The 16,202-nt window shown below is 35.6% G+C and overlaps 1 protein-coding gene across 5 annotated transcripts in view; it reads right to left on the bottom strand.

The window, feature by feature from the left end:
* The window catches only part of LOC108143200 (nascent polypeptide-associated complex subunit alpha, muscle-specific form), a 130,015-nt gene that overhangs the window by 25,463 nt on the left and 88,350 nt on the right, over positions 1-16,202 (bottom strand). The window contains exons 1-2 of one of the 5 annotated variants that reach the window (XM_017267458.2): positions 13,194-13,366; positions 1,728-1,777 (exon numbers count right to left, since the gene is read on the bottom strand). The exons of the other annotated variants lie outside the window; for them this stretch is intronic. Coding sequence (XP_017122947.1) covers positions 1,728-1,752 — 25 coding nt within the window. The 5' untranslated portion in view covers positions 1,753-1,777; positions 13,194-13,366. Of the gene's footprint in view, positions 1-1,727; positions 1,778-13,193; positions 13,367-16,202 lie in introns of those variants that run through there. 5 annotated transcript variants of the gene reach the window in all.

Raw genomic sequence — 16,202 nt, 5'->3', positions numbered from 1 at the left:
ATCATATATGCACTACAGCGGGAGAACTTAAAGCACTAAAAATGGTTTATGATTTGTTTCCGCTTTTTAAATTGGTGCATTAGGGCATTGTCTGTCATAAATTTATTTCCTTTAAGAAGGATCGATAAATGTATATGTAATAATATAAATGTGTTATAAAAAAATAAGGCCATAAGACAGTTAACCAAATGTATTTGATTTTTGTTTTAATTTGGTTCTTTTTTTATTTAGACTTGAAATCTAAAAAATATTTAAAATTTAAGTATTTTCAATATGAAATTTAAATTTAAAGATCCGTTTCAACTGACTTTAATTATGATGACAATAACTGTCTACAAATTGCAAAAAACCAAGTGAATAAGTAGCCTTGCAAGAGAATTGCCAACTGGAAAAGCTCAATAGGGATGCCTCAGAAAGCCGCTTAAACGCAGCTTAAATAGTGGGACATTAATTTGTCCTGCTGATGCCAAGGTAATTATTTTTTTCCGTGTGGAAGCATTTTCCCAGTAGCTGCATACTTATGAAAGAAGATTCGCCATGGCAATTGTGTTTTTTCTGCTGTTTACCTTCTTTTCGGCTACTGTTTAAAATGCCGGGGGATATGGCGAGGGGAAAAAAGGCGAAAAAAGCGTGTTAATCCCGCCCAGCGGTTATTGAGGCAACCCAGTTAAAGCTCTCCCACTCTCATTTTTTCGCTGCCTGTGGCTGGGATTAAGTTTCATTATTTTCAGCTTAATTATTTTACAAGCTAAAATTAAAAAGCGGCAAAAAAAGTTTATATATGTGCTGCCTTTGTTGTCTTGGCTATTGACATTCAGGCTTGTTCTTGAAAAGTGCTCTTTAAGGTAAATTTGCTCGGAAAAATAGTTTAACGGAACAAAAATCAAACTTAGTGATACCAGCAGGCGCTTATGTATATAAGCCTAAAATCGCAATTGACTGAACTGCTGAGATTGCAGAATTACACAAAGTATTTGATTAATTTACTGACAAGAGAATATTAATGCGATAACAGAAAAGCAAGGAGGAATAAAAGATGAAAATTTCAATAAATTTTAAAAAATTGTTCTTAATTATTAAATAAATTCTGATACTAAATTATTCTAAATAATATTGATATTAAGTTAGGCAATATTCTTCTTTTAATAAACATAAAAAAAGTATATCTAAGTATCCAGGCTAAATCTCTGCCAAAACATAAAAATAAGTTTCGTGTCGTTTTTCTTCTGGAAGCTACTTTGGTAGCTTGAGATCGAATTCAACTCAATCATTCTTTCTTTTCAGTGTAGGGCCCTGATCGCGAAAGGGCGAAAGACAGAGGATCAGATATATCTATAAATAGTCAGCGTTTGCTGTTCACGAGAGTGTGTGTGTGTGTGTGTGTGTACATGCAGGTTCCTTGGAAAAATGCTGTCTAGGACAAGTTGCAAAGTTCCCCCAAGTGTGTGGGTGGGAGAGGAGGAGTCTGTGCAGAGGATCGAAGTCGAGCGGGGAATTCGATCCCATGCATCATAGACAGATGCTGTTAAATTGATAGCATGCTCTCTTCTTTTTTTAGCTGTTGCGTGTCTACGAATTTTTTTTCTTTAAACAGCAAAGTGATAAACAAAAAAAAAACAATGGTGCCTGAATTTAAGGTGTGGTTCTCGATATCAAGAAGAGAATGTAGCCTGGCTTTTAGAAATGGGTCTGCTTCGCATATTTGTATATTCATTTAATTAACTTACCCCTGTAACGGTTAATTCGAAGCATTTTGGTATGTTTTTGTTAAAATTACCTGAAAAGAGATACAACGAATTTATAAGTTAATTCCGGCTAAAACCAATATTTAAATATTATATAATAAATATCTTTAAAACGGCTAAAATATATTCAAATGAACAGCTAATATTAAAATAAAGTTTACAATTCCTAATTTTTACCACCTATAATTTGTAGGGCCCCACCCAATCGATATTAAGCCATTCCTGGTTGGCTATCGGAATTTTTCCCACTCAAAGGCACAATCTAAAGGAAAACGTCACTTGTCCTTTGGATCCACGTTGGTTTATCTTTGGATAAAGGTCTAGGTCGAGGAGAACTGCGGACGCCCACTTGGACTCTAAATAAGATATCGAGGGATGAAGGGGCATTGAGATCGGGAACATAGCTTCTAAAGCGATAAAAGGAAATTCCTTTTATTGAGTTTCCTTTTTTAAAGCTCTTTTCATTCGTTTTTTCTGATTAACCAGGAGATTGTGCTTAAGCTGAGCCTGAAAATCAATGGGCGCGGCAACGATTGCAATTGCAAAAATTCCAATAAATTTATTTTTAATTTCTCCTATCCTACCAATGCTTTTGGGGCCCACACGTTGCATAACTCCCGCCATGAAACCCCATTCAAATCAATCAAAATGAAGAGCTGTACCTCAAAAAAAGAAAAAAAACTCGCAGCGCGACTCGTCTTCGGATCAGCTCATCAATTTGATCGCCGCTGCTTTAATTATTGACAATTTATCAATCTAACGGCGAGTGTTATACAATTGAAAACCCTTCAGTCACTTTCTTTTTCCTCCTCTTTATCTTTTTCTCTCCCTTTTCCATTGCCAAAAATTTGTCTGCGGCTTTGTTTTCATGAATTGAGTGCAATTTATTTTAATATTTTTTATATAAATAAATAATGCGGGCCGCGGCTGGCCGGCAGTGAAAACAAATTCGAAATTTCTTTTAGCATTTGTTTATAATTAATTACTTAGCATTAGAAACGACGCTGGACGAGATTGGTGGCACTCCGGTTTTTTTGTTCGTGGACTTTTTGGTTTTCTGTTTTATATGTTTGCGGATGTTTCCTTTGCATGTGCAAAATTCATTTCATATTAAATACAACAAACTCTTTAAGCTCTACTTCTGTAAAGTGAAAATTATTCCGAAAATGAGAAACTTAAAAATAAATTGAAGAAGAAGTGATTAAATTACACCTTAAATAGAGGCTGTCACGCAATAAAATCATTTTTAAAAGTATGCTGGTGCAGTTCATAATTCTGTTCAAATTTTAAAAATAATGTTATTGCTCCAAAGCAAAACTATTTTTTATGGAGCTTTGCGATGTAAGTTTGCTCTTCTCCATTTAACTGATCCGATTCCTAACTTGGTTAAAAACGTATTCAACGCTTGTGAATGTAAAAAAACAGTCATGATATAATTTAAAGCATTTAGTATTTTATATCGAGAATTTTGAATTAACAATTATTTGTGATAAGATAATTTAAAAAATAATTACTTTTATATTGCAATATCTTATGTTCCAAGTACTTCAAGACAGATCTTAATTTATCAATCCATATCTCAGCATATGGCTCTGTAATTTTGTTAGTTATCAAGAAATCTTAAAGTGTCTGCTCCATTATGCAATTTGTCTTAATCTTTGCAACTTAAACAACGTCTTGCTTATCCTGAGATGAAGTCCTAATTGTCCATAATTAAACCGAAAATCAATCTCCAAGCGAAGCTCATCATAGCTTTGGTTTCCTCGCTCCACGGTATTGATGGCTCTAAAACTGAATATTATCGCTATTTATAGGATTCTCTCCACGAACTTCTCCCCGCTTTTGTATATACCACAAATGGCGGCATTTTGCACTGATCCCCTATCGAGGCTAATTCAGTTCAAAATGCCGCTCAGCAATATTTGATCATAATATTTAATGATATCGAATCCCCTGCCGGGTTACGATGGTTTCTTCCCCCCCCCTTCTCGGTCTTCTTTTCCTGCGATCCTCCATTTTTCTTGGCGATTCGCTGTGCATGTGAAAATTATATGCATTATTAGATATTATTTCAGGCGATCGAGAAGAAAAAAAAGTAAAAAACCTGCCACATGCAACGAGATTTCTTCGGCTTCTTCTCCTTGTTGCATACATCTAGCTAACGGTAAGTTGCAACAAAAGACAGAGGAAGACAAAACAAACATGTGTAAGCCGCTGCTAAGCAGCCTGACGATCTGTTCGAAGCTCCCAGCTCCCATACTTCCCGACTTTTGCAGGCCCCCCTGCTGCCCCTCCGTCCCACCCACCGATCTCCTTTAAAGTTGCCCAGCAAGATCTTGAACCTGTCGTCATGACTTGGCCAAAGTCAAGTTAGAAGATACAACAAAAAAACGGCCAGGCACTGCAACAAACACGTGATTTAGTTCCTGTCGCTGCTGCGGGAAACTTGTTGTCCCCACAACACACACACACACACACACATACACATGGAAAAAAGTTATAGAAACACTCACAGCAGGAGTAAGTCCCCCGAACCCACAGCCCCTTTTTCCGATCTATCCAGTGCTATACTGGATTGTGTTTTATGCATATATGCAATAGGCTCTGTTTTTAGTGATGGTCAAAGCTGCACCGAGAGAAATTTAAAGTTGTCATTTCCAAAAATCCTTTGAGTTAAAGATTCACAATTCCAATAATGATATCATTCCTTTAAGATAATGCCTAAGGCTTTACTTCCTAAACATATTAAATTACAATTCAAAAATCTTGTTAATAGTCTATATAAACTTTTAAGCCATAGTTTAGATATGACCCAAGCAATCTTAAAATTTTTCTTTGCCTCATATTTTGGCGGTGCATTTGGATTTGCCTTCACTCCTTTTGGCCATGGCTTAGCGTGCCTTATCTTTGGCTTAAATAAATTTAACGCTCGTGTATTTCTTTTCAACGCTTCACCCATGGCACCCCAACCCCTCTTAACCCCCAAGTGCCCCTAAAAATCTCCACCATTTGCCTGAAAAGCGGCGACGACACACTGCCCAAATCCAAATGTCCTCAGTTGCCACACATTGTGGCCATATTGCATCTTCAACTGCAACACCCCCTTTGCAAACCCAGTTCGGGATCTGTTTGCATCTTGTTTCGTGTTTGCTCTCCTCGATTTATGGCCACATTAATAAAATTTACAGCTAATAAAATATGAATCGAGGTCCGCTCACCCACAACTTAGGAAAAAGTAGAATAAAAACAGCTTGGAAAGTTTATTAAACTTTGCCTCACTTTTACCTATTCAACTTGGGGTTTTATTGATTTTTATTCGACTTACGTTTTATTTGATTTTGTTTATTTCGTTGCCTTTTATCCGGCTCAATATTTTCATTATTCATTAAGTATTTGACTTGGCACTTGAGAAATCTTGAATATTTTATTGGAGATCTCGTTTTTCTGCCAATTGAAAATTGTTTGCGTAAAATGGTTTAAACAAGTTTTTAAGGAAAAATACACCGGAAAATTGGAAGAAAATAAAAATAAATATGTTTAGTGGCAAATGCCATGTGCCGTATTTTACAAGGTAAAATAAATTATTTGAAAAGCTAGTATTTACATTTAAGCAACAACCTTATTTTAAACTGAAGTTAGTGAAAAGGAACTTCCCAACCGCATTGCTTTACCAAAAAAACCGTAACATGTCCATGAACTTCCCTCAACAACTTCACCGCATACATTTTCCAGCCCATCCATTACAAATATTTTTTACATCGCCAATCCACAAAAATGAACTCAACAAAAAACTTAAGCAGCGATCAAACAAAAAACGTTCATCATCGAGTGATCCCCACCTCACCCTCTATTTTTTCGTTTGCCAACTTTCTATAAATCTTTTTTGTGAAGCTTCTTCTACTCCTTTCGGCTGTTTGAACAAAAATTGCGCAATATTATTTAACAGCAATAACACTAACAAAAGCTGCTGCAGCAACAATGCAATTGATTTTCTCTTTAAAAAGAGAAGCTTCACGCAAACAATTACAACGGTACTTGGAGAATCAGAAAGAGATGGCGAAAATAAAAAGATTCCCCAAGCCAAAGCAAATAAAATGCTTAACAAAGGTCACAACATTGACATTGAAGAAGAAAGATGAAGGAAAAGAGTAGGTGGGGAGGGGAAGAATGTTTGGAGAATTGTTAGCAGGGGAACACAAGAAGAGAAGATTGGGGGAGAGGGACAGTTATACCTTTTACCATTTAACATTTGGTTAACTGCTGTTTAATATGCAATTACAGGCAAAAAAATCTTTTCATGTTTGACAATCGATAGACCCTCCTATTTTCTTTTCCTTTAAAACGATTTTTTACCGTTACTTGGGTTTTGAAGAAAGAGAGGGGGATATAAGTAGAAAAGAGATGACTAAGTAGGGGGTGGCTGTAACGTTTAAAATTAAATTATACGATGACAAACGAAAAGAACTTTTCTCGATGTGTCAAAAATTCAGAGAGCTAAAGGAGGAAGCTTTTCTTTTTATTTTTACCCCACAAATCAATCATTTTTTGTCAGAATTCTTTTCTACGTCACACATAATTATGCTGTAATTGATATTTTTCTTTGCCTCAGCACCTTTCGCCCTCTTTTTCCAACCACCTTTCGTTCTATCTCCCTTTACCGTCGTTTCTTCAGATTCTTTCTCTTTCGGGCCAGGCGTCGCTGGTTTTCAAAAGAAATCAAAATTTGTAACGCCTTTTGATGGGTGCGTTTTTGGTTTTGCCGCCTTTGTGAGGTTAAGGGGGGGTTTGGGTGGGTTAAGGTTGGGGGCACTTAGTTTGCATAGAGAACACATCTATTCTTTTCCCAACAAACACCGTTAAGTGATTGTTCGAGGGAGTTGAAAGTCAATCTTCGAAATGCTTTTCGTCAGCTCATGTCAAATATTTGATGGAAGAATCGATTATGTGGAAGGACGGTTAACAAACGTAGAACCGTTATGACATTTGAGTAGGGAACAAGAAGAAGTATATTCGAATCAATCGAAGTACAATATTATAAGAAAAATTATTTAGGTATTCCCAGAACTCAAAAAGGCTTCAATAGAAGTTATACGGGAAGAAGGAAATTTTTTTCACCATTTACATTTTTGACATAACATTTTGCTTTTTGTTTTGAATTTATGTTACAAACATTAATATGTTTAAGGCTATCAAATATTTCAAGATTTTTCCACTCAACAATATTTTACAATTTAATTAGGAAAGGTAAAAATATATTTATTTTACAACTGATTCAAAAAATCTTTTTCCCGAATCATGTAGTTTTGCCCTATCATTTCCATCCGGCTTAGCGGACTGTAAAACATTCTTAATGATTTTACACAACCTCTCCCCCAAACAATAAAAAGATTACCAACCAAGTCTGTCACAACCCCACAAAAAAAACATTAATCATTTCCTGCTTACAGTTCTAGCATTTACAATACAAGGGTGGGGTAAAAACCTTAATCAACATTTTTTGGAAACTTTACACGAAGCTCGATGCAGTTTATTTTCCCTTTTTCTGGGTTTTTGCCTAAACACTTTTCCCGTCATTCACACGACCTTTCAACTTATGACTTTCCCAGTTGGCAGCTGCGGCGACCAGTCCAAAAAGCGAAGGTCGTGACTGACTCCCACAAAATAAGCAACGGAAAACAGGGAGAAAAGCTCATTTTAATGATCTATCATTCCCAAATGATGTCCATTCCGGAGGTGTTAAAGATGCCCCAAAGACAGCTATTTCGGAGATTCTTGGGGGGAAACTTTCACTTTTGGATAAACGATATTTCGTGGTAGGGTGTTGTACCTTCGATTAAACTGCACTTTTGATTTGAATGAACACTGAGAGGGAAATGTGTACATTTTATCAGCACAAATTGTTTAGATTTGTTTCCCTTGTTTCCTCTTCTATTAAACTCACTTTGTTTGACTGTTGTTATAATTTCATTATTATACCCTTGCAGAGGGTATTATAATTTCAGTCAGAAGTTTGCAACGCAGTGAAGGAGACGTTTCCGACCCTATAAAGTATATATATTCTTGATCAGCATCACTAGTAGAGTCGATCTAGCCATGTCCGTCTGTCCGTCCGTCTGTCCGTCTGTCCGTCTGTCCGTCTGTCCGTCTGTCCGTCCGTTTATATGCAAACTAGTCTCTCAGTTTTAAAGCTATCTGCATGAAACTTTCCCAAAAGTTGTCTTTCTATTGCAGGTAGTATATAAGTCGGAACGAGCCGGATCGGACGACTATAGCATATAGCTCCCATAGGAACAATCGGAAAAATAATTGAAAAAAAATTATAACTTTGCTGTTTTTTAATTTTTTGTTTAGTTCTTCGACATATAGCAATGGTTAAATATTTCAGAATTATGGTTAAAATTTCATCAAAATCGGACGACTATAGCATATAGCTCCCATAGAAACAATCGGAAAAATAATTGAAAAAAACTATAACTTTGCTGTTTTTTAATTTTTTTTTTAGTTCTTCGACATATAGCAATGGTTAAATATTTCAGAATTATGGTTTAAATTACATCAAAATCGGACGACTATATCATATAGCTCCCATACAAATAATAAAAATATATAAAAGAACAATCAAATAATTAAGCTGCAAATCGTCATAGCTTCAATGTTTTGAAACATATACGCAAGTAAATCATAATTTTAATGTTTTCAAAAATATTTAATTCTTGCGATAGCTGCAAGGGTATATGAACTTCAGCTTGCCGAAGTTTGCTTTCTTTCTTGTTTTTAAAATACTATTATCTTCTCCAAAGGTTATTGCATAAGTATTTTTTTGTTTTAATTTATTTCAAATATTTATGTATAGCCCACGATAAATGTACTCAAAAGTAAATTGAACTTCATTAGTTTTTTGACCGACTTCGCTATTGAGGAAACAATACACTCATGTCATTTTTAACTGTCCAATTTAATTTTGAATTATTTTTCAAGTAGCGCAATCCGAGTCAATATCAAAGCTCTCGAAACGCATTCCTCAACTATAAATAGTTTTGACATTTTGCCACCAAAAATACGATTCAACAAATGGCAAACGCCAAAAATAACATTTCAAATAACTTCAAGGCTGATCAAGCGACTCCCAGACAAGAGATACAAGCAGGCGAAGTAAAATTATAAAAATATTTATCTATAAGAAAAATTAACTTAAACTTTGGAGCTGTCATGTGTGGCGGGGGTGTCATTAACCCTCGGCTGCCGGCTGCCCAAATGTCACACTGACAGTTGCAAATTGTCAACTATTCCTATCGAGCTAATTACAAAGCTAACATTTTGACATTTGGCTTTGACAGTTCGAGTGGACCGGAGGACTGAACTCAGGAACTGGTGGGAATTGGGGATTGAATAAATACTAGATATATGTTAGGTTGGGTCCCTTTTATGGGATAACTGGGGAGAGATCTAGTTATCGAGTGCCCGCGCGGTTTGTTTGTTTTTCTAGCTACTGGTTGCAGTATCCACCGCTTTTTCAACCCACTTCCCCTCAAGTGCTGACAGTTTTTCTTGTTTTGTAATTTTCCATAATGAATGCATTATGCATTATTTTTTCCTTACTATATTTCCTGGTACTTTCGTTTGTCATGCTGTTAGAACCGACTCGAGTTCGGTTCGAATTATTGTTTATTTGCTTGGTCATGTTTAAGGCGTACCCTGGCTAACAAATTGAGTCTAATGATGGATAACACACCAAACTGACCACCGAACTGGTGTGGGAAACTCTATGTCTCTTTTTAAGAAGTTACAAAACAGAGAAATCGATGCAGCAGAACTGAGCCTTCTGCACTTGAAATATTGGAAACAATTCCAAAGATATTTTCTTTAACCATTGCTGTTGTTGTGGTCATTGACTCGATAAAGGGAGCTTAAAGTAAATATGTCAACAAATTGATTGGGAAAATTCTGGGATTCTTATTTAAAATTTTAATATGTTTTTATTTCCAATTCAATTCATTTTTGGTCGATAAAAGCAATTATCCAAAATATTGGTTTTAATAGTCAAAAATCTTTTTATTTTTCCATCAATTTTTCTTATTACATTTTTAAGACTATTTTTTAGATTCGATTAACAGAACAACTGGCAAAAAACAGTACGATGCTTTTTTTAATTCCTGTTCCGTTAATTCCTCCCATAAATTCCGTCTGATCCCCGACACTAAAAATCCCAGACTCTGATTTGCGACTCCGACTCTAATCAACAACAATTAAAATCAATTAAAACGAATGCTAAAAAACAAACAAGCCGTCAATCTATGTTCCTGTCTCTCTCGTTATTCGCCCCCCACTAGTATCTTCGTCTCTCTCGCTCCCCCTTTTTGGCTATCAAATCAGCGGCGCTCCTAGTTTAACATTTCTATTATGTCAGTCAGTGAGTCAATTGTGCAAAGTGCAACTCTGTTCGCCACTGGAAGCGAAGTTTTCGCAATTAAAAATTCTAAGCAGGCAGACGGAGTTAACCGTCACCCATATACATTTTACCACGGCCCACATTCCCAACCCCCAAAAAAAATAAATGTGAATGACCAGCTGAAGAAGCGCCAGACCAATAAGGGAATCGAGGCGTCACCGTGGCGAATTCGGGCGTAGTTTAATCTGCCAGATACAGTAGCCGTAGCTGTAGATGGAATAAGGCAGAAAAGATGCCCCCACCAAGCTCTTTTCCTTCTTTAGCCACACACTTGGGCTTTAATGTGCGGTAATTATGAAAAGTAAACTCACAAACTGAGGAGCACAAGTGGTGGGGAGAAAAAAGTAAAATAATCACTGGTCTTCAAATTAGCTGCGGTTCGGAACTACGCTGAAGGTCGTCAGCTTTAAGCCTATAAACAAACCTTTTGGCAAACAAGTGAAATGTGGAATTTATCATTTAAAGCAGTCAATATTAGTTGTTCAATGTCCCAATGAAGATATTATAATATAATACCCCAATTAAAATAGTCAAAAAAAGTATAATTTTTTAACATATCGAATTAAATCTAAATTAATAGGGAATGCAAAAATGAAACTTTTAAATCGATGTTATATTACTAACCCTATTGAAAAAACACTACATCTTTTCAACTTGTTATTTCAGTACATATTTTAGTTTTGTGTTCTTTTTTTTAATATTTCTCCTTGGCTTGCCTGCCACACATAAATAATTCTGTACGTCACTTCTTTGACAGCAGCATATAGTGAGAAAGAGTCGGAGGGAAGCAGAGAATTCTGGTGTGACTTTTCTGACAGCTGCCCCACAAGTGGGCGAACAGGGGTTAAGGGGGTTCGGTAGTGTGCACTGTTTGCTTTTTGCATAAATGCATAAAAATTGTTTGCCATTGTTTGGCATGCAGTTTTCTTTCCTCTTTTTTTTTTGTGTCCGAGTTCGGGTTCCGTTGGAGCTGTCAAAATATTGAGCTGTCTCTCGTTTTTCGGGGGATATTTCTATAGAATTGCTACGGTCAGTATTTATTTTATGCGGTTGATTTCTGGTTTGGAAGTGTTTTATAGCGCAGACAGGATATTTCTTTGAAATTGAAAAATGGAAACAGACCAGACATGGGAAACGGGAAAAGCTTCAAAATGGGGGTAATTGGAGTATAAAATAACTTATTACATAATCTATTATGCCAACGGATAAGAGATAACTTAACAAGGGGCAGCAGTCGCTTGATCAATCATGAAGTAAGGTTAAATGTAAGTCCCTAAAGAGAACTAATTTTTTGAAGCTTATATCAATAATAATTGATATTTTAAATGTTAAAAGATACTTGCGTAATAATATATGCTGAAGATTTGAATTGGTTTATTTTGGAAACAGCTGCACATTTCAAATTAAATTCAAATTCAACACATTGTAGACTCCTCGGTACATAATCAAATTTACTTTAGTAAAATAACACCCTTAATCCAATGCCAAGCAGCATTCAATCAAACCGTCATCCTTCGACACAATCTTCAACGCAATCTTGAATTGAACATGGACTCAATTGTGCACACGAATTCCAAACATTCATCTATCTGTTTATCCATCTATCGCTGTTTGTACTTCTCACAACATTTCTCAAATCACAGCAAACAATTGAAGAATGGTTCAGGTTAAGGTGGAGGGGGTTGGGAAAACTGGGAAAACAGAGGGAAACGGTTGGATAACCGAATCTGCAATCGGTAAATGCAATCTCGGGCACCGAAAACAAAGTGCGAGCGGGAGGGCAAAGGGCAAGACAAACGGAACCTCAAGTGACGAGCGAGCGAGACAGGGCAAACAACTCAAATTTATGCAAATATTTACTCCAACAGTTTGACCAAAGTCAAACTAGGAAAGAAAAGGAAATATTGTCAGTGGAAAATTTGATCAACTAGCGTTACTTTACCTTCCTTTCCTCCTCTTCTTTTTTTTTTTTAGTTTATTTAGTACCTTTGACCGTTCAAACGAAGCCGACATTTATTATTTGCCCCCAACTTTTCGAGTTCCCCTCGAAAGCTCTAATTTCCTGACAATTGCAGCTACCCACCCACTGTCGAAAAAAGTTTTTATGATTTAAAGGCCTTCGTTCCATATCTTTATGCTGAATCTGTATCTGTATCTGTATCTATGCCTTCATATCCGTTTTTATAACTCATTTCCCTCTCGGCCACTTCAATGACATTTTAATTGCTTTATTGCCGCGTCTTTCTCTTTTTCTCCTTTTCTCTCCCTCTTTCTCTGCTTTGTGTCGTGTGCCATTGCCTTACACTTACACTTATGTCCGCTGCGTTACGTCACTTGCGTAATTGCAGTTATTTCTTGTGGTGTCTTTCCTTTTAAAACGAGGTCAACATTGTTTGGGACCTTTATTTCTTTGGGTCGGGGCATTTTTCCATAGCTGTTGTTAATTTCGAATTATCGGTGAACTTTTGTCGGCCGCCTGTCACACATAAATCAGATAACAACACAAATACCAACGCCCACGCTAAAAATGTAACAAAATAAATGGACTGAAATTAAACGAAACACATAAGCGCAGGCGAAAATATTCATAAATTCACAAGGCAATGTGTGTTTTTTATGCTAATTTAATTTTCATTTGGGCATTACTTTTTTTTACAAATGTCTTATCTCAAGATGCGATCTTATCGATGGGCGATAATAAATAGGTTCGCATTTGATTATTCAACAAAACGTAGGCAAAATATTAATCAACTTGCGATTAGAAGATATTTTTTTTTGAATTTGCATTTTATTTTGGAGACACGCTCATATTGATCTTAAGATAGTAAATATTATATTATGATAAAGAAAAAGTTCAAGTCTATTATTCTATCATAGGATATTATCCAGTAATTTTAATTCAGTTATCCCTTAAAATCTTTATTTGTATATTATTCAACTAAGCGAGTATGTGAAATAGAGTTTTAAAGAAAAAAAAAAACAAGATTTATCAAACTTACGCCAAAATTCCACAGGTTTGTTTTTTAATCTTTAAGATTTACTCCATTTCATTCGGTGAATACAATTTTTCAAATGTTTTAAAAGACAAACTTATACATTTTATTTGTTGCAAGTTTGTTATTTGGAACCTTTTCACTTCAAACTGTTTACTTTTCCATTTTATTCTCGATGCACTAGTTTGTCGTTCTTGTTCTGATGTGTTCATAAATTTCTTTTCCAGAACGCGATCTTTTCTTATTGTACACTAGCGAATTCCACAAGTGTTTGTGGCTGAAGTGAAAATTCTCACAGCGGAAAATGGAAAACGCATGCGGAAAAAGAGCGACAGTTCGACGTCTGTTACCGCGGAGCTGCTGGAATGAAATGACAGCCAGTAATTTTTGAGCGTTGAAGCCGCGAAGATCGCAACGAAGATCTGCAAACTGCAGGTAAGCTCAGGTAAACACAGAGAGCGAGAGAGAGAGAGAGAGAGAGAGAGAGAGAGAGAAACAAGGAGCGAGATGCCGGTTAACCGGCTTAATAGCGGCAGAGAATTGAGAAAGAGAGAGAGAGAGTAGAGCACGAGCCAAGTCTCGATCTACATGTTGAGAACAGGTTGAGTACACAAAACAAATTTATAAAATTCAAAAAGTATTCATTTTGGATATTTAACTGTTGTGTTTACACAAATCAGATTGGTTTGAGATAGTAATATTATAAAATTAAGATTTCCGCAAAAGTAAGAGTAATTTTATTATTGAACTAGCCATCTATTCAGAAAACTATTCAAATTAGACATCATTTATTATTATTAGACATCTTTTTTTATAGTATATTATATTTATAAGCAAAATATATTAAAGCTGTTTTATTTAATTAATATCCAATGAGCTATCATTTAAGAATTCTATTTTTCCTGTGTAGCAACATGTTGCAGAGTGGAGTTTGTGTTGCTGATGGTAGCATATGTTGCTGAGATAGCAGAACATGTTGTTGGCAATATCAAACTTAAACATCAATATATAATAATATATATAGATTTTGTGAACAAAAATTGTCATAAAAAGACAAATGTATTTCATGTAGAACATAAAGAAAATTCAAATGTTTCGATCATAAAAAATAATTTAATTATATATTTATATATATTATATATTATAAAAGATTTGAAACACATTTAATGTTATATTTTATAAAATAGCTATTTAAGTCGCAAAATTAAGAGTACTGAACTTTTCTAGAAAATATTTACTGATTAATATTAATAGAACATCTATAAGTTGTAGAAAAAATACAGCCAAAATGCGTCTTAAATTCCAATAGTCGCTTTAACTTGTTTAAGTTCCAACTGCATTAAAAACCATTCCACGAAAAAATAAGGTTAGACCGTATATGCAAATGCTTAAAATAATTAAAAATTCAACTAAAGGCAATACTTCTCTTTTTCGGAACACTGCTTCCATTGGAACCGCTAATTACGGCCAGAAAACTGTGATAATTAAATGCAAGAACCGTTGTACGAGTAATACCTGCTAATCATAAATTAGAGGTCTATGATTTCCCTATTTCCAGCACTTGAGCTGACAAACTTCCGGGTAGAGTGGAGCAAAGAAAGACCCAAAAGTGCCACAGAAGAATTTCAAACATTTCTAGTGCCTTTTGCACACTTCATTTTCCGTTTCAGTTGCATTTCCCACACTCAAAAGCGTACTAATAATCGCAAAAATATGAACAATCTTAATAATGTCTCGCGACTGGCGGCTAATGAGAGCAGGTTCCCCGCAAAAGGGGGAAGACTGCCCTCCTCTGTCAGAAAAGACTCTTCAGAAGCCTGAGAAGATTTTGAATTGTTTCATAAAATACAGAGAGGCTGCGGTAATTGTGTCAGGCAAAAATGACAGACACTGCAGATCGAGAAAATTTAAAGGAGAAGGGGCCAGCAGGGGACTTGGGGGAGATATCGCGATGAAGACATTTGCTGGTGGAACTGGCGGATCCAAATCGAAACTCCCCGTTCAGGTTATATGCTAATATGTGGCCGAAAGGATCTTGGTAATGTAATTTATGCTTGGCTTATTGGCAGCTTCTTCGCCTGGTACCCTGATTTGCATAAATTTCATATGCAACATGTGGCCATCGAGTGGGCGCAGCTTCTCTGCAAAAGGAAATACTCAAAAATAGACATCACAAACCGAGAAAAATAAAAAATATTGCAGGAGGTTTGAGGAAGGTGGACTAGTGGGGCTAAGAGTGGAAAGAAAAAAACAAACGTATGCCAGAGAAATTTCGACCCAGTTCAAGGAACAACTATATACTTGCACAGAAAAAAATTATTTAAAATTGCCAAAAACAAGTTGAACTTTTAAATTACGAACTAAAAAGAATTTAAATGGTTGATTAAGTTTTTAGGCTGAAATTTCTTGAAAATATAAAATTGTTCTATTAAGACCTTGATAAATTTGTATACAAAATTATATATTTAACAAGAATGGAAGAAAGTTTCGGCTTCCCAAAAATTGTCTGATCCGGCTCGTTCCAACTTATATACTACCAGCAATAGGAATAAGTCTATTGGGAATTTTTAGTTTACGTAAAAGCGGACGGACGGACTCTATATATCCGTTACTATTTTTCTAACACTTTTTAATTACTTAAATAAATTTCTATTTCTTTTTACGATCCAGGGCTGCATTTTGTTTTAAACACTATCAGTTTTTTAATAAGAAATATTTTTATTCAAAAATGTTATTATATTCGAAAAGTTTTTTCAGTGCATTCACATGCTTTCATTTATATAAATATGTTTTTTTTTGGCAACATCATCGATTATGATCAAAAGGCAGGCATCGATCGTACGATCGATCAAAGCAGGTCACAATTGAAAGTAAAAAGCGATCCACACACAATCCACAGACAAAAGGCCGAAACAGGATGAAAGGAGAAAAAGAGCAGACGGCATTCTGACCCAATTTCGCCTTCTTTAATGGGGTGCCAAAGGCCGATTCACCCCCCGAATCCCCCACTCTTCG

This window comes from Drosophila elegans, unplaced genomic scaffold, assembly GCF_018152505.1.
Source record: "Drosophila elegans isolate 14027-0461.03 unplaced genomic scaffold, ASM1815250v1 contig_208, whole genome shotgun sequence".
Lineage (NCBI taxonomy): Eukaryota > Metazoa > Arthropoda > Insecta > Diptera > Drosophilidae > Drosophila > Drosophila elegans.
This window is presented reverse-complemented; position numbering and strand designations above follow the sequence as displayed.